Raw genomic sequence first — 18,526 nt, 5'->3', positions numbered from 1 at the left:
CTGATGTTTACTAATGACATAAACCATCTATTCTCTAAAAACCTCATATTGGTGAGCCTGGTTGTTTGCATATAGCTCCCTAATTTAAAAAAAAGTTTCACTGCTGTATTTCAAGACCATGAACTTTTCTAAAAATGCGTATGAGATCAAGGAAGATGTGGAGTTGAAATATTGGGTTTCATAGTCTGGTCCTGATCCCTGGAAAGCCTTGGGACAAGACGTGGACAAGTGCCAAGGTTAAATCATGAACCAATGGTCTAAGTTCAAACTCAGGGCACTATAGAAAGATGAGTGATTTTTTTAAGATGTCATAGCACTCCTTAAGTCTATGTACTGGAAGATACATTGGGAAAAAAAAAGAGTAAGGGTCTTGGAAAAAAAACAGCTACATCTTCTCTTTAAATTTACATTCACCTCATGTGAATGTGGGGAAAAAATCACTAGAAATTATCAACACACATAGCGGAAAGCACCATCACCAAACTTCACACTAATGTTTAAGGACTATGATTAACCAGCAAAATGATCATTCCACTTTTCTAAGGTCCTCAGATCCCAAGTAAGTTATGTTCGGGTTTGAATTCAGGATTCATGGTCTAATGGCCTCTACTATGTGTCTAATCTGTAGCTGAATTACAACAATCCTCCAGTGGATGAAGTTCTGTGGCAGCCACAGCAGTTGCACACATGCAGAAACTTCTGCAGGAACCTATCCTACCAATCAACACACCCCGCCACTCCTGCTGTGTAAGCCACTACAGCTGCTCAGAATCACATAAGGGGAGGTCACCTTGCTCATATATAACCTTTACACAAAGCCACTCAAGCAGATATGACAGACTCATGTGTAGTTTCACATGCAGCCTAGGAAACTTTCTTTTCAGTTGGAACTCTGATTCTCCATGCTGACCAACATGCTATTGCATCATAAACATTCATAGATTACCAATGTAAACAATGCTCAAACTGTTGCCTTCATCAGAATGTAGAAGATTACAAAAGAGGCCAAGGTAGAACCGTTGTGAAAGCCATGACATTTATTGAAGGGAAACACATGTTTGCAAATCACAACGCTTCATCCACGACCACGACATGGCGCACAATGATGTTCCAATTAGGCTTTTCACAGACTTGCCACATATAGTCCCCACCCCCCTCAAAAAAACAAACAAAAAACTGAAAGGGGGAAACATTATTTTGTTATTATGCGTACAAATACAAATGACCATGGTTTTCAATCAGAAAATCTGTTCGATCACTAGAAAAGATCCATGTTGACTTCTCAGCCTCATATACAAACCTTTATGTGGGGAAAGCTTCTCAATGAGTGACTTTAATAACCCAACTTGTATCTCATAACATGCTCAGGCAACAAGGCAGAAACTTCAATGAATGGCAGACTGTCTAACATCTGTCTCATTCAACAAGCCACCTTGTTTTTGAAAATCAATATGGTATTTCATGTTTTGTAATAAGAAAAAATTCATCTAATAAAAGGCATTATACATAATATAATCTATTTTAAAAAGTCTAGTTTAACTGTTTAAAACTTCACTAGTTGGATTTTGATTCAGAGGAAGAAATTTGAGGAAAACTGTAAAAAAAAAGAAAATAAAGGGGAAAATGTCACACAGTTCTTATTGTAATATTTAACCACTTATATTCCTAAAAGGCATTCTTAGCAGTATCCATAATGTTAGAAACTTTATTTCCAGAACTTAGACAATTTAAAAAAGAAAATATCAATTTTGATGAGTAGAAAAAGGTAATTGCAATCATTTTTCCAAGCTACCTGCCTTTTTTCTCCCCTTTGCATCTATTAGAAATACCTAAACTAGTGATTAGTATTTGTGCAAGGAAGTTACTGGATTTTATCTCATTAGAAATTAATAATGTGAAGCTTGCAGAAGGTTTTAAAGTCAAGAACACAATACTGTAGACTATCAGATGTAGAATTATATAACTAAGAATAAAACTAATTATAAGAGTAAAATGAGAAGGTTCTAGAAACCAAAGCCTAACCTGCTTTTCTCTGAGCAACTTGGTATTACTTAGTAAAGCATCTATGTGAGAACCCCCATGGGTTCTTCATTCTACATACCAGCTTATCTCATGCAAAAATTTACCACTTCTTGCCAGTTGGTTGGAGCTAAGGCTTGGTGATTGGAGACTGGGTCTTCGTTTCAATGTCCCTGGCTCTAATATTCTACTTTTACTCCCTTGCATCCCTGAAAGTGTGGAATAGTTCATCTGCCTAGACAAGCTAATTTCATAACAACTGTATGAGTGAAACATTTTCCCCACATTTTAACTTCTTTAAGTTCTCTTTTTGTTGTTCTTCAATCCCACTTACTCAAGGGAACTGTTTACAGCACTTGGGCTCTAAATGATAAAATATCCAGACATGCTGGTGTCAATTTGGAGGCAGGTGCTTCTGCTCACTGGCATGACTGGCTTTCTTTACAGCGTACAAAAGAGCCGGGCTGGTTCCTGATCATCTGCGTCATTCGTCATTCTCTGACTAGATTCATGGTAGATGCAGCTTTGAGAGGAAACCACTTGCACTCAAATGTGCAACACAGTCATCATGAAACCAGGAATACCCACATATACCACACTCACTCCCCAAATCTACATACCTGATGCTGTTATAAAAACAGGAATGCTAACAAAACGTCTACATGTGTGCCAATATGATAGTTTTTCTAGATGAGAAAAGTCCTCGTCTTTATGGACTTGATGCCTTTGTGTGTGTGTGTGTGTGTGCGCACGTGCGTGCATGCGTGAATGTGTGTGTATGTGTGTGTGCACGCATTCGTGCAGGCAAAGGACAACCTCAAATATTGTCCATCTGAAACCATCCACCTTATGTGTGTGAGAGAAAACACGGGGTCTCTCACTGACCTGACCTCATCAAGTAGGCCAGGCTAGCTCCAGGGATCCAACTATCTCCCCCTCCCCAACACTGGATTACAAGTACTTGCCACCATGTTGTCCTTTTTCAATGAGGATTCTGGGATCTAAATCAGCCCTATGTGCTTAAAAGGGAGGCACCTTACTGAGTCCGATCCCTAGCCGACTAAGTCAAATTCTCTTCATTCAGCCACTAATCATTCACCAAACTCCTAGTGTGATAGTACAAGATAGCTCTTCTGAGCCCGACAAGAAAAAAGCAAAAGACCTTATTTAATGAACAGCAACAGGACATGTCAATATATACATGAATTCTCTAGTTGGTTCTAAGGTAATCTCTTCCACACAGGAAGAAATAAAATAACTGAAATTCAGAAACGGGGTAGGGAGAAAGACAGCGCCTGCTGATGCCATGCCTGAACCAAAGACTAAGAATAGACATAAGCTGTAGAACTCTTAAGCCTCTTAAGGGGAGGAGATATTTATTTTTGCCATTTTATGGGCAAGAGAAAAGGAGCTTTTAAGTTTCAGAATTATTTGCAATGATTCCTCAAGCTACCCTAGAGCTTGTGCACCTGGGAGTGTCACCACAGGAAAACACTACTGGGATAATTCTAGGATTTGGATTTGAGTCATTTCAGAGGGAAAACTTGCTCACTGTCATCCTGTAGTTCAAATGGCCAAACTTGATGGATACTTTTCTGATCTAAGAAACTGCTTGATCCTCTGGGCTGAGAAAGTGCCACCATGTATGGCTATAATTTTCTTCTGAGATTTGTTTTACTTTGTTTTTCCCTTAAATTGTTATTTTCCTTATGGCCAGAAATCTCTCTCTCTCTCCCTCCCTCCTTTTTCTCCCTCCCTAATTGTGTGTGTGTGTGTGTATGCATATCCACGTGGTGGCCACAGGTCAGCATCATGTGTCCCTCTCCAGGCACACCTTGCTTTGATTTTCTGTTTTGTTTGTTTTGACACAGGGACCCTCACTGGCCTATAACTCACCTGGTAGGTTAGGATGACCAGCCAGCAAGCTCCAGGGGTCTGCTGCCTCATCCTCCCCAGTGCTGGCTATAGTGCATACCACCACACCTGACTGTTTTATGTGGTAAGTTGTAGGGCTCAAACATTAGTCCTCATGCTTGCCCAGCACAAACTGACTAACTGAACTGCATAGTCACTCCTATTTTCTTTTGTTTTTTTTTTCTGATTTGTTTATTGAGACATAATCTCATTACAAAGCCCAGGCTGGCCTTGAACTAGGAATTCTGCTGGGATTACAGATATATGATGCCATACTTGACAAAGCAGAATTTTGCATGAGATGAGTAAGTTTTCTTCATATACTTCCATATTATTTTAAGATGAAGAACATTTTGCTATTCTTCTTTAAACCTCTCAATATTATAAAATAAGACCCTGTCACTTATTACTTAATTTGGGGGGAACTATGAGTTAATGTAATCAAGATGCAAATCTTACTGTCATGTTTTCACCTTTCACATTCAGATATTAAGGAAGCCACCAGTGTTGAGATAAAAGAAAATATGCAATGACATGCTTCCTAAAGATAAGTCCCTACAGATACAATTCAAGGTCAGAATTCCTTTGATATGCTGTCTTACCTCATCTTGATTTAACACACAGAAGTTAGCAAGCTTCTTTTCACTGATTCTCTTCACAGTTTTATTCTTCTCCTTTACCTAAGAAGCCTTTCAGACCCACTGGCTATTCTACCATTTTAAATTGTGACTCATAATTTAGGTAGGTTATTGTTAATTTCAAATCCCAATAGTGGCATACAGACAAGATTTAAATTTAGACAAATAGTTGAAGTCGGACTTCATTCAAATGGAAAATAAAACTTGAAAGGAACTAAGAGCCCTTTTTGGTTGCAGAAGATTTTATTCTCATTGCCTCTAGGGTAAATAATAGATTTTTTTTTCAGAAATTGGGTCCTGGCTAGCCACACAGTTCAACAAATGCATGCAAATGTACATCTGTGAAATAAATCTGTCACAGATGTGGCACCTGGAAATGAGGTCTCAACCAGGAAGGCATTCATTATCACAATACATCATATCAGTAATCTATGCAGATACCCACACATCTTCAAAAAAAAGTATAACAGGTATTATAAAGCCCAGTTTATTTGAAAGGGTGATGAGTGGTCGATTGTCTGTAGCATCTGAGGAACAACTCACACGTGCTCCGAGAAGTTAATTTCCTTACATTTGCATTTAATCTCAAGAAAGGCTTTTGCATGGTGTCTAAATTCATCTCTGAAGGCAGTTCAAGTGTTTCAAATTTTGATTTTAAAAACAGTATTGTGCCATGAATGCCTTTGGAAATCTAATCCCTTTTTAATGGCCTACCTATTCCTAGAGACAAGGTGAATGTCAATCTCTTTCCTTTAAAAGTCTCCTGCTCTTGTCCATAATTACAGTGAGAGAAGCTTGCACCTTTGATGTACTTTTGAGTAGTGAAGGAACAATTCCACAATACAGGACAGCTGAGATGCTGTCTAAACTTCTGCTAATATTGATAAATCTCCCATAACCTTCTCTTATCTAAGTTCAGGCCCCATCATCACTGTTGCGTCTTAGAAGAAAATCATACTAACAACATCCAAAAGAAATAATGATGAAGAAAAATAAAAACAAGACCACCAAAAAAAAACCCCCACCAAATTCCAAAACCCAGTGTCATGTCAATTTCTTTACTCCCACCCAATTTCCTCTATCCTCCTTGGGTGTAGGTCCATGGACAAGGCTCATTTTGCCTACTGCCACAGCCTATGTCTCTGCCCCAAACTAGTATCAGAAACCTACTAAAGAGAGGGAGACAAGGGGAACTCAGAAAGGGGTAGGCTGGAGAAGTCTCCAGACAAGGAAGAATAAAACAGCTGACATGTATTCAATTATCATGTCAGGACATGATACTCCTAATGTAACAGTCATACCTCCACCAGAAAAAGTTTCAAAAGTTAAAAAATAATTTCTTCCTTAATCTGTCAGTGTTGTGGTTATACTTATGCGTAAAATCACTATATAAAGCATCTAAGAGGTCCTTTACCAAACTACTTTATATAGGATTATATGAACTATCATACCTTAATGAAAACAGAGCCCTATGCAAAGTAAGATAACATGTATGTTAAGATATAAAATGAAAGTTACTGCTCTTGAGATAGAAGCCAATTTGAAATTTTTTACAATTATTGTAAGAAACCTACTTTTGTTTAGTATACTTAAGATTAGTAATTACCCACAAGTCTTTATCCACCCCATCTATTATGATAAAAAAAAATCAAAAGAACAAAGGAGGGAAATTCCAAGAGATGTATCAGACTTCTTCCTGCTTGGAGTGTCCTTTTAAAACCAAGTTCAATATATTTTCATGGGCGGTAGGTCGCTGCCTTATTACTAGCTACAAGTAAGCTATTACTCAGCTTACTAAGTTGATTATTCCAGAGTTTTCCAAGCAAAAATTTAAGCTGATGGGTGTTTCCAGAGTCACCATCCAGTTCCCTTTGAGAAAGAAGGTTCTAAATATGCCCTTTTCCAGTCTTCAGCACCTCATCAGTCCTCCACGGGCTCTCAAAAATGATATCTAGCGGTTCTGTGATGACTTCGGCCAATTCATTAAGTACTCTAGGATGCCGGCCATTGGGACCTGTGGATTTGAACATATCTGGGTTACTGAGGTTCTGTTTTACCCATCCTTCCCCTAGTGCATCACGGATGCCTGTTCCTGTCTTCCAGCCAGGTTTGTACCTTTCTGGTTACTATGTAGATTTTTGAAAAATGGCTTTCAGTGTTTCTGCTTCTTACACATTCATTTTTTTCTTTTAAGATAATAAATGGAAAATGCATTACATCCTTCTGAAGCCTTTGGTTCATTTTTAAATGGACTACTTCTCTTTGTTTTTCTTATATGGCCCTTGTAAGAAAAGGAAAAGGAAAACCTTAAATCTACCTTGTAATACTTTGGATTTCTCAATCACATTGTTCAATACCCATGTTAGCAACTCTTAACAATAGAGCCTTAGTCGACATTCTGCAGATGCTCCGAATGCTAATAGCTGCCTGTCTCATGTGCAAAGGGAACTTTTGTATTCAACTTGTAATGGTAAACTCTAGTGCTAATTCAGAATGCATCTTCCAAAATAAAGATGATTCATAATCATCTTTAATCATTATCATTTGTATGCATAAACAATGACTTCTTCTGCAAGGCATCTCAGAAGCATGAGCTGGAGGTAGATGAACAAGGATCTCTGTGAAAACAGTAGCCTAGCAGAATGCACTTGTTGTGTGGTCATCAGCGTCTAGGGCCTCGGGTTTACAGCACATTAATCATCTCCAAGTTCTGACAGGTGTTGACAGTTTTAACCCCTTTATAGTCACACTGACTCCTCTGAAACTGAAACACAGTCACAGATGAAAGTCTTCTGTCCCTCCATCACTCTCTGCCATGTGCTGAGAGTCCCCCGAGAGGCCCGGGACAGACAAAGGAGAGGAGGAAAGGAAAGGTTAAGGGAACAAACAAACCTGAGACTTGTTCCTGGATTTTTGGATTCAACTATTTGGTTTGGTGTTTTTTGTTTGTTTGTTTGTTTGTTTCCAGTATGTTGTTGCTGTTTAGAGAAAGGTTCTTTGGGGGAATGTTGTATATATTTTGCTTTCCTAATCTATCTCACTCCACCCTTACATTGAAGCGTATTCTTTGAAACTTAGTGATGCCCCCAAATGCAAGTCATATTGCAGATTCCATGAAGACTCTTTTAAAGAACAATTCTACACACACAAGATTTTTCTCAGAACATGCCATTCTCACCCTTGCTCTTGCAATGGCCATCTGCCGACTGCCACATGTAACTAACATGTTATTATCTGTTAGTCTGGGAGACACCATCAGGCAATTTAAGCTGGTAGGAAGTATTACTGACCAAGCTTAATCATTCCTCTTTCCAGAGAGAAAACTATTTATAGTCCTTTGGTTTGGTATGTGGCTCCAACTCTAAGAAAATCTGACTAATAATTAATACATTCAAAAAGCCGCCTTTTAAAAATCTAGCCTAATTTAACACCTCTATTAAAATCACTTTCTGTTACAATCTGTGGTAGGATAATCTTTAATCTATTTTGACAAGCAAAGTGGTTGGAATGTTCTGGAGAGGGTTAGAGGAGTATAGTGACACCCTAGAGAGGGAAGATCATTGAAACACAAAGAAGATGAAGTTTTTTCATTTTGCAATGCTGTAGTAAACAAATAAGTGTCAGAATATTACCAACCACGTTTATAGTTACTGTGTGGCACAGATAACTAGCTGGTATCAAGAAGAAGACAAAGTATCAGAAAGAGCCTCAAGTGAGGATGTTAGTCAACTAGGACAAGACAGACTGTGGATGAGAAAGAACAGGTCTCTTATACACCTGTGCCAGAGGAGACAGAACTCTAAATGGACTTCATGGCCTCACATGTTCCAGGAACATATGAAGACATTAAATGCCTTTTGGTAGGCTATTGTCTTGTAAGTATTGACAGTCTCAACATTAAACTTATTTGGAGACTGGGAGGGAGAATGAAGTCATTTCACAAATCTAACCACAAGCCAATAGTCTTGGAAATCTCTCTTGCCTTTGGTTGCACAAAAGCAAAGCAAAGGCATTCAACAAGCTGAGTCTTGCAATTTGCTTCTTTTCCTTCCCGAGGGAAGAAGGTAGGAGGCTGACAAACAGGATTTCCACAGTTGGGTCATGGAGAGTCTCAAGTTGGGAGAGCAGCCACAGAGAGCAGCAATTAGCAGAGCCCCTGTTGCAGCATGACTTTGGAAATGTTAATATTTTCCCTGTTAGCAATGCTCTCGGGGCTCTGATGGCTGATACACATTGTGACATCCCTCAGCCCAGTCCTCACAGGTCCCACTCAAATGAGATTAAAAATGAGCAGACTTAGAATCCTAACTAGATAAGCAAACAATGAAGACCTCTTAGGGGCCTTGCTTTTTTTTCTATTGGTTATTTTTCCCTCTGACATTCTCCTACAAAGAAAATGGATCTCTGTCTTCATTCCAGCAAGGAAAGCATAGATATATTTGATCTTTGATTGATACATAGCAATATAATATCATGTAAGTCAAAGTCATTTGTGTCCTTTTCCTTGGTTAGTGGGCAAGGCTGGCTTAATAATCATGAAAGTGAGATGAAGATGTGTCTCTATGGTAGAGTGCTCACCTAACATTTATGAGGTATGGACTTCAATTCTCAGTACAAGAAGAGTTGGGGGTAGGGGAGGAGAAATTAATGGAAGAATCACCAAAGTGGTCTTGTATTTGGTGTGTTCTCAAACTTCTAACCTTAGAAAGAGTGAATACCACAATGTTTCCCAGCCTTAATGCTGTTGGGGTTTTCTTGTTTTAAGTACCAGGTGTGTTAAAGGATTAAAAGAATGGCTGTACCCTCAGATGGCATGAAGTGTAGTAGCATACATCTGCGTTCCCAGCACTCAAAGTTGGACACAAGATAATTAGAAGTCCAAGATGAGTTTGAGATCAGCCTGGCAACATGAGAGAGAGAGAGAGAGAGAGAGAGAGAGAGAGAGAGAGAGAGAGAGAGAGAGAGAGAATATTAAATGTCCTACTTGATGCAGTAGCACATATCCATAATCCCAGTACTTGGGAAGTAGAAGCAGACTAACCTCTGTAAGATAAGAGACCAGCCTGGTCTACATAGTAAGTTCTAGACTAACTAGGACAGCAAAGTGACCCCTGCCTTAAAAGAATAAGATAAATTTTTAAATAATCATATCATTTTTAAAAGATGGCCAACAGCTTGTTTATAACCTGTTGAATTATCATCTGTAAATCAGTAGGCCAGCACTGCTGAAGGGTGACATCCTGGTATGTCCATTTTGCTTTCTTTTCTCCCCAACGTAGACAGAACTCCTCATCCTTCACATGAGACCCCAGACCTAGGTAGGAGCAGAGCTAAACTGTAGGAACTTCACCCGGGAAACCCTCTCCTGCCAGAGCAAAACTGTTACACTGGGAAAATATCCCCAGCTGGCAAACCCTCTCCTGCAGGAACAAAGCTGATACACTAGGGAAGCCTTTCCCTGAACCAGGGCTGTAAAAGCTGCTATGCTTACTGTGACCTGTGGTATTCCTTGACTCCTGAGTGCCATAATACCTTTCTATCTGAGCTGTAACACTCAGTATTCTGTGATTCCTGAGTGCCAGAATACCCGTCCATCCAAGCTGTAACACTCAGTATTCTTTGGCTCCCAAGTGCCATAATACATCCCTGTCCATCCCATCCTATCCTTTGAAATGCTTATACTGTCTTCTAGATGATAAAAGACAACAAAGACCAAAGCTGAAACTCTAGATGATTGGTGATAGTTTTTGTTTTTTTGTTTTAACTTCATAACATACTAAAGCTACAGGTCTTTGTTCTTTTGTTTGTTTGTTTGTTTTTCAGCCTTGGCATGCTGTCTGTTACTACTGGATTGAGAAAGGTCGAACTCTCCTTAGAGAGGAGACAAGTACAGCCTGTTTTTAACTGTGGAACTCTGAGCACAAAACCTCCATTTCAGACCTCCCTCTTTCTCCCCCAGGAAAGCTGTCCCAGTATGTTAGTTCACTGTTACAATCACTAGGACCATCTGTGTCATCATTCTCATTTCTCATCAAAATAAACTCCTGTTGCAGAATTTCAATCTAGAAAGTCAGATGGGACCCCCATCTTGGTCTCAACGGTCATTTTTAGTTCTTCCCTTGGGTATTCTGCTTGGGAATGCTCAGGCTGGCCTCTGGTTCAAACAGGCAAGAAGATGCGACGCAGTACAAAGGACCGCCATATAAGACACCTTCACCTGCCTTCTATACTGGGGAAGTCTTACAGAGCAGATGTCTCAAAAAAAAGTATCCATTTGTTTTCCTTTAGAAAAAAATACCTAAATGTCCTCAGTCAAATGATGAAGTGTTCCTGATGATTATCCGATCTATCTCCATCCTTGTGTGCTGAGGGGAGACTTAGATGCTTCCTTTCTGGAACAAATTAAATGGATTAGAAGGAACTGCCTCTCCATGCCTCCTCTGGTCACAGCATTTTTAGTCTTCACTCCTCCACTTATCTACATCTTTTCAGAAAATGCCAACTATACTAGAGAGGCTGCCTAGGAATTTTCCTACCCACTTATTATTCACAAAACTCTCAGAAACACACTCGGAGGTTAAAAAGCAAAAACATCTTTGTCTATGCTATCCTCGGGGCATTAACTGATGTTATAATTTTTCCAACTGAATAGTTATGTAAATTCCCAACTTTTTCAAAAGCTTAAGAAGCTGCATTGCAGCCCTCAGCCCTGAGCACTCAGAGTGAAATGATTTCCTACACACAGAAAAACCTGCGAGACTGTGGTCAGTCAGGGACATCCAGTACTACAGGAGCTCCTGGAGGCTTGGAGTCAGAGCCTCATTTATCTTCTCCATCAGTAACAAAGGCTCAGGAATTTAACTGTGTATGTGTGTGGGGGGGGATTCTGCATCAAGCTTTCTGTTGTTTTGTAATAATTAACAGCCAGTCAGAACAGGAACCGAGGGTTAGGTCATCTCTCTCTCTCTTCATAATACAGCTGATGAAGGGAAGTGGTAGGGACTTCAGAAAAGACAAGGAGCTCGGCCACCATTCCAGACTGAGTGAAGGGGTTCCACACAGTCAGCACAGGCAACGAAGGGCCACGAGGACGGCTGAGGTCAAGAGTAATAATCAGGGAAGAGGGACCATGCTTCAGGAAAACTCAGAGACAAATGGCTATAAAGGCTGAGAAACCAGCACAAGTGAGGTCAGGGGAATGGCAGCTCATGAGAAAGATACTGGTTCCTTCTTCAGCAGTGAGAAGCCAAGGCTGGCTGCAGGATGGACAGTGAGGTCAGAACTCTAAGGAGAAGGTACCGGACTGAAGTCTGTCTAGTCCACTTCCAATGGGAAACTGGTCTGCCTCAAGAAAGCAGGTCGGATGGGTTGGCACAGGATGACAGAGTGAGGAGTTTTTAGAGTTTCTCTCTGTACTGTGTGATTCAAGGTCTCCAAGCATCATCCAAACTGTGGTCAAAACCCAGGCCCATGAATACAACACAGGAGACTGGAAATCCCAAGGAAGTGTATGGTTCTGAGTGCTCAGTCCTCCAGGGCAGTTCTTTGAAAGATACTCCTTAGATGTAAGGCTGTTGGTGACAGTAATCTCTACTCGGTGTTCTGGGCCACTCACATAGGGTCCTGTTATTCCTCTTTCCCTGTCCCTGTCTTATTTTCCTACTTGTAGTAACACACCATCTATTACTATTAACCAACAATCTTTGACAACATTTTACTCCCCTGCTCAGTAATAAATTTGCCATTTAAGTGGGTGTCCAATGCATATTTCAGTGATTATTACCCACTCTTCCACGGTAGTAAATACACCGTTACTATTTACTGAGAGAAACCTTTCTATGGCAAGCACCATGTTGAGAATTGTGCTTGCATAGAATCTCTCCTCCTCACCCCACACCAACTTGATAGTGAGCCAGAACCCAATTAATAAATAATGGAGGAGCTAGGACTTTGAAATGCAGATGAGAGCTACTCTGGGAAAACTCATAATCTAGGGCAGAACAGTTCTGCCCTATGGCAAGTTCCACCTTATCATATTGCATCTATTCAGGGAAGTCAAGTTTGATTTGCACAACCTGTAGTAGTTGAGAAGTAGCCCAAGAGTCCTAAGGATGGCACCTCAGTGGGAAACGGGGTTTTCAGTTGGCTTTTGTCACAGGTCTGAGTGAAAAATCACAGGGGATTTCAGGTGGACTCTAAACACAATGCCTGGTGTCCTCAGATGAAGATGAGATGAAGTAGAGACATACTAAGAAGGAGACCACCTGAGGGGAATTGCAGAGACAGGAGTGAGCCACTGTAAGCCCGGAGAGTACAGAGTTGCCAGAGAGTCCACAAGAACAAGGAAGAGTCTAGTCCTTCTGGCACCAGGGTCTTTTACTTCAGGTCTCCAGAAGCCTGATGGAAAAGCTCTCTGTTGTTTTAAGTCACACAGCTGGTGATAGCTGTCACCATATCCTTAAGGTATCAAACAGAGCACTCTCACCAGCACACATAATTTGTCGAAAGCTCTTAGGGATAGTTTTAATTGTCTTGTCTAGAAAAGTGTATGCAAATGTGATTTTTAGTAAAAGGGAATTTTATTGTCATACAGAACATACAATGTTATGTAAAATGTTTATTTAGATATCGTGTAAAATGCCTACATCACTAATTATATACATGGAAAAGTTTGACATCTTCCTATTCTATATATGACATAGATTACTTGGATTATGTAAGACATGATTTATAAAAATACATTGAAGACTATAATACATTTACTTATATATACTATATATAGTACATATTTATAAACACATACATTCACTAATAGAACTCATCAAAGAAAAAGAAACACTAGAAACTGTCAAGAGAGAGTTTTCTAGATTTCTATTTTCCCCTTAAATGTACTCTTCAACATTAACACTAATTATTATCTGTTGTCTTTCTGAAAATACTGGTATCAAGAGCTAGAGTAGACTCAGCAGTTAAGAAGCTCTAGCTGTTTTATGGAAGATCTACATTCAGTTCCCTTTCCACATGGCAGTTGATAACTGCCTGTAATTCTAGCTCCAGGGAATCTAAACCCCTCTTCAGGACTCTGTAGACACCTGCACACACATGCTTACACACATACACACACACACACACACACACACACACACACACACACCCTCCTTTTGGACACCTACACACATATGCTTACACACACACACACACAATTCGATACCTGTGTATACATGCTTACACACACACACACATTCACACACACAATTTTTCTAACTTTTAAAAAAAAAAGAGAAATACTCGATTCACTTTATCTATTTTCAAGAAATCTTCCAAATACTCCAGTCTGAATACTCGGGGCTTGCCCCACAGCAGGTCTCTCTTGAGGGAAAAATGCTGTTACATAGAGAAGCACGTTCAGTCAACAGGGCAACAGATAACATCATGTCTGGCATGGGTCATTCACATTTCCAGTGGCCACAGAGGGGGCCGTGTACTTCCATTTTGTCACACAGAATTTGGAATGGGGAAAAGTACACGAAGGCTGAGGTGAAATGAGCAAATTCTACTGCCTCATCAAGGCTGTTATGATGGAGAAAGGTTCCTTTGGGTTTGTGGCAATGTGCAGGGGGAGGTAAAGTGCAGAGACAGCATAAATGTGCCAGCATTTGTGCCCACCATTGCTTTTCTGACAGTTCACATATCTACACAGTGAAAACACAGATAATGGCATGGCATTCTCGTGGCATTATATCTCAAAGTCCCCTGGAGGATACCCTTGGGAGTCTTCAGACCATACTTTGAGATCCACAGCACTACTTCACTTCTGGACACCACAGACCAGAGAGATCACATAATCAGCACGCCTCAGACCAAGTCTTCAATCTGGGATATATCATACTTTGCCCGTTCACATGACAACACCTTCCAAACAATCACTCCACATTTACCCTTCTGGCCTCCCATCTGGCTTAGTCACACAGCCCTGGGACCTTCCTGTCTTAGAGAGGAGATGCCCTTTCCTGTCTGGTGAGAGGATTTGCAAAGATGGCTGGTTTGCTCACAAATGCATGCTTCTCCTGGGGGCTTAGCTTGCCAGCCTTGAAAATAGCAAGAGCTTTCCAAGAGACTCGGGCATTTCTGAACACACGTGGCCTGCTTTATCAAAATTACCCATGCGCTCCTAGCATGTAGACTCAGTCCCCAAATACTGAAGCGTGGCCTCGTCTGCTGGGCTTTGACCTCACCTGCCAAATTGGAATGGGCAAGGAAGCAAGACAAGTGTCATAATCCTCTTTAGCAATTCTATCCAGGGCATATTTGCATGTTTAGTGGCAGCCCGAAGGAAGGGTTCAGGGGAGTTGTATTATTTTCCATCACTTGCTTTGTCTCTGATTTTGGCAGGAGAAAAAGGGACCCTTCAGACAGCAGCATGATCTTGTGGACTAACAGCTCAGGCCTTTAAAAGAGCAGCGTGTACAAAGTCAACGGGCCAACCCTCAAGGGGCTGACCTCACCTAAATGGACTTTGAGGAGGTGTGAATGGGTTACCTGCAGCAGCCAGACATATAAAGCAATCGCCTTTCACTATACCCTGGCATTCTCAACCAGGCACACTTGCTGTTAGGCAGTGCTGGCACCCAGGAGAGGATGTGGGAGCAGAGTGTGCCTGCTGTGGGGATGTGTGTGGAAGCGTTTTGTGTTGACATGGCGTGAAGTGAGTGTGGATCTGGGAGCAGGGTAGTTAGAGGAGGGAGCAGAGTGGTCTTCAATGGCCAGTCAGCCTGGAGATAGCTCTGGAACCTCCTTCTTCCTTCAAGGGCAGCTGTGAAAACCGCTGGCGGGAGTAGCATGAGGCTGGATTCAACGCCAAGCCTGTCACTTCCTAGATGAATGTCTGTGTCCATCCAGTCTCGCCACTGCTTCAGCTTACTCTCTGTCAAATGTGAACCCCGCTGTGTCCTACATCTCTGAGGACTGTGGCAAGCAACACCTGGCGTCATGGAAGCAGCCACACTAGACAGACACATGAAATTACACATTTTTGTTCAGTCACTGAAGAATGCAAACTCACCCCTAAGGAGGCATAGACTGTCAGGCATGTCTCCCGAACAAAACCATAATGGGTGTTCAGCAGTACTATTGAGTTAGTCACCCACAATGTTATTAAAATAGATCGTGAGTAATGTGTATGCTGTAAGCACTGTTTAGCCATTAACTTTTAAAAATTTCATTTAGCTTTGTGAAGCATGCCCTATAGAACATAACTGCCACAGATGTAGTCCTCAGCTTGTTGAAGCAGAAAGATCTCTCTAATTGTTTTAAAGACAATGACTTTCCCTGCAGGTACATGTATGTGTGCACAGGCACAAATATACACATTATAACATTATATATTTATTTCTTTCTTACTGACTTTTTATTGGGGAAAAATGTTCTTACAGTGACCCGGAATTCAAGAATTTCAAATGCAATTACACAAAGCATGCCATTAACTGGGGAAGTTGGTGCACAAGAGGTTTGAGATCTCTTGCGTTAATTCAAGGCTCTGCTGCCTTTAGATTGGGAAACTTTTCCCAGTGCAGTGGAATCACCAGGTTTTTTTAATTGACAAACAGGTCAAGTGAGCAAAATCTAAGTCCCAGTTTTAACTTCAAATGTGAAATGAGTTTATACTGGGTAGTGTATAACAGGCAAGGAGAGTCTGCAGCAACATTTGGAGAAGCTCGTATTTTTTCTCTTAACTCAGAGCTACTGGTTTTCTCCCACCCATTCTTCCACAGCTGGGTCTTGAAATATCATTGTTCGCTGCTTCAAGTAATCTGTCCCATTGTAGCAAAGACATTAAACAGACACACAGATAATCCTTGATAGTTTCTTCAGAAACTGAGATTCCAGAGACTAAATAGAGAGCACTCGCATTTCCTGTAACTAATAGCAGAACCATGGAAACATCCCTAAGCAAAAACCTAGGCCAGAGGGTTGGATATTTTTCAGAACATTTACAATAGGAAAAAAGGATTTTATAATCCCCCTTGTCTGTGTGACATGGGACACAATCCCAAGCACTGGCTTTTGTCCATCAGAAATACATGGTCTAGCTTGTATGTGTGTGCATGGACACACATACACACCCACGCACACCCACATACACCCCCCCCACACACACACCTGCTGTGATCACATGTATTAATGCTTTACTTATATATTTCTCATCCATGTTGAAACTAAATATAAAGTAACCTTTCACATTAAAGACACTGTTTTTATTTTCAGGGTAATGTGCGAAATCATGCTACTTAACACTACATTACATTCACAGATCATGCAAGTTAAATAAAGACACCTTGCAGGTTTCTTAATATAGACTCAGCTAAGATTAGTTATGCATCTGCTACCTTCACATTCAGATTTAGGGGGGTAGGAAAAAAAGCTGTAGTTAGAAATCACACTTGCACAGCAAGTGCTTAGGATTTCATGGTTCATTTAAGAGCATCACAATCAAGAATTTAATTATGTCAAAAAGGGAACAGTATCTTCCCAACGGTTAAGATTATATCCCTCGTTATGCCTCTCCCCTACACCACAAAATGCACCAATTCCTTTAGCCTCCACGGACCTGGTTTTTGATATATGACATTCAGAGTCTGACTGGGTGATCTGAAGATACCCTCTGTCCTACTGTGTCGTGATTTTGAGATTTGCAAGGACAGACTGAAGAGGAGGCAGAGGAGTACCAGAGCCAAGGAACTATTGGGATACACTCAACTCAATTCCCAAACAAAACATCATTTGCTTGCTGTGGTACCAAGAAAACTGTCCTACGAAGCGCTGATAGTGGACTGGCAACTCAGAACTGAAGAGCAACGAGTATTTTAATGGTAACCGTGGTACCAAAACCCACATTGTGCTTAAACACTTCCGTTTCTTTCTATCAGGGTTCTGTTCAAAAACCCAGTCTCAAAATATGGGATGCGGATGTAGCTCAGTTGGTACGATTCTTGTCTAGAATGCATTAAATGCAGCATTCAGTCCCCAACACTGGATAAAACTGGGCACATTGTCGTGCACTGCAATCTTAGTACATGGGAAGTAAAGGAAGGCAAACCCAAAGTTCAACATTACTCTAGGCTACACAACATGCTCAAGACCTCAGTGCATCATAGAAATTTGGCAACTCAACCTAGCAAACATGGACTCCATAGAGCTTAGACTGCTGTGCTATGCCATGAGTATACACTAAGAACTAATTTCCTCATGAAAGTAGATTAGCTATGTGCCTGGGGTTTGACTTATATTGGGACCAAGATATCTAGTAAAAATAAATTCTAATGTGACTAACAAAGTAATCATATTTTGAAGTTACACCAAATATACACTATAATCACGTACACAGCAGAATTATATAAACAATTCACCATGGTGGTAGATAATGCTTTGACTGACTTTTTCAGCTGAAGACTAACAGGTGAAGGGCCTTATTCCTCCAGGAAGCCAAGCTGAGACAAAGTCCCCAGGCAGGAGTTTGTTTAGGGATATAATTCCTGAGCACAGGAGGAAGGATAAAAGAAAAAAAAACAATCTTTCTGATATAGGACACACAATGGAATTATCCATTGTGCACAATTACATACTGCTTTATCAGGAGTCTTAGCAAACAGGTCTCAGAAACTTGCGTGAAGAAAGCAAGGAGGGAAACATTTCTCCATCAGCTCTCATTACCCACTTGTGCTTCCTGTTTATCCATGTGAGTGCTCAGTCAGCTCCAGAAGGGAGTGCATGACAGAGTGAGCGAGGATGCTGGAACTTAAGCACCAAGCAAGCACGGGTCTAAAGCAATGAGCTGTCAACGGGCACCGAGGTGATGCCAGCTGAAGTCTGTGTGGAATCGCTGGCTCAGCAGTGGCTAGAATAAGACTTAAGGCCAAGGTCTTCTGAAGCAATGCACACAAGAGCCAGGCCATCTA

The 18,526-nt window shown here is 40.8% G+C and overlaps 1 protein-coding gene across 1 annotated transcript in view; it reads right to left on the bottom strand.

Annotated features, from left to right (window-relative positions):
• Nucleotides 1–1,022: 1,022 nt before the first annotated feature.
• The window catches only part of Samd5 (sterile alpha motif domain containing 5), a 58,789-nt gene continuing 41,285 nt past the window's right edge, over nucleotides 1,023–18,526 (bottom strand). The window contains exon 2 of the mRNA XM_040728182.1: nucleotides 1,023–6,585. Coding sequence (XP_040584116.1) covers nucleotides 6,523–6,585 — 63 coding nt within the window. The 3' untranslated portion in view covers nucleotides 1,023–6,522. The remainder of the gene's footprint in view (nucleotides 6,586–18,526) is intronic.

This window comes from Mesocricetus auratus, unplaced genomic scaffold, assembly GCF_017639785.1.
Source record: "Mesocricetus auratus isolate SY011 unplaced genomic scaffold, BCM_Maur_2.0 Super-Scaffold_100018, whole genome shotgun sequence".
NCBI lineage: Eukaryota > Metazoa > Chordata > Mammalia > Rodentia > Cricetidae > Mesocricetus > Mesocricetus auratus.
Note: the sequence above shows the minus strand (reverse complement) of the source record. Positions and strands in the feature narration are given on the sequence as shown.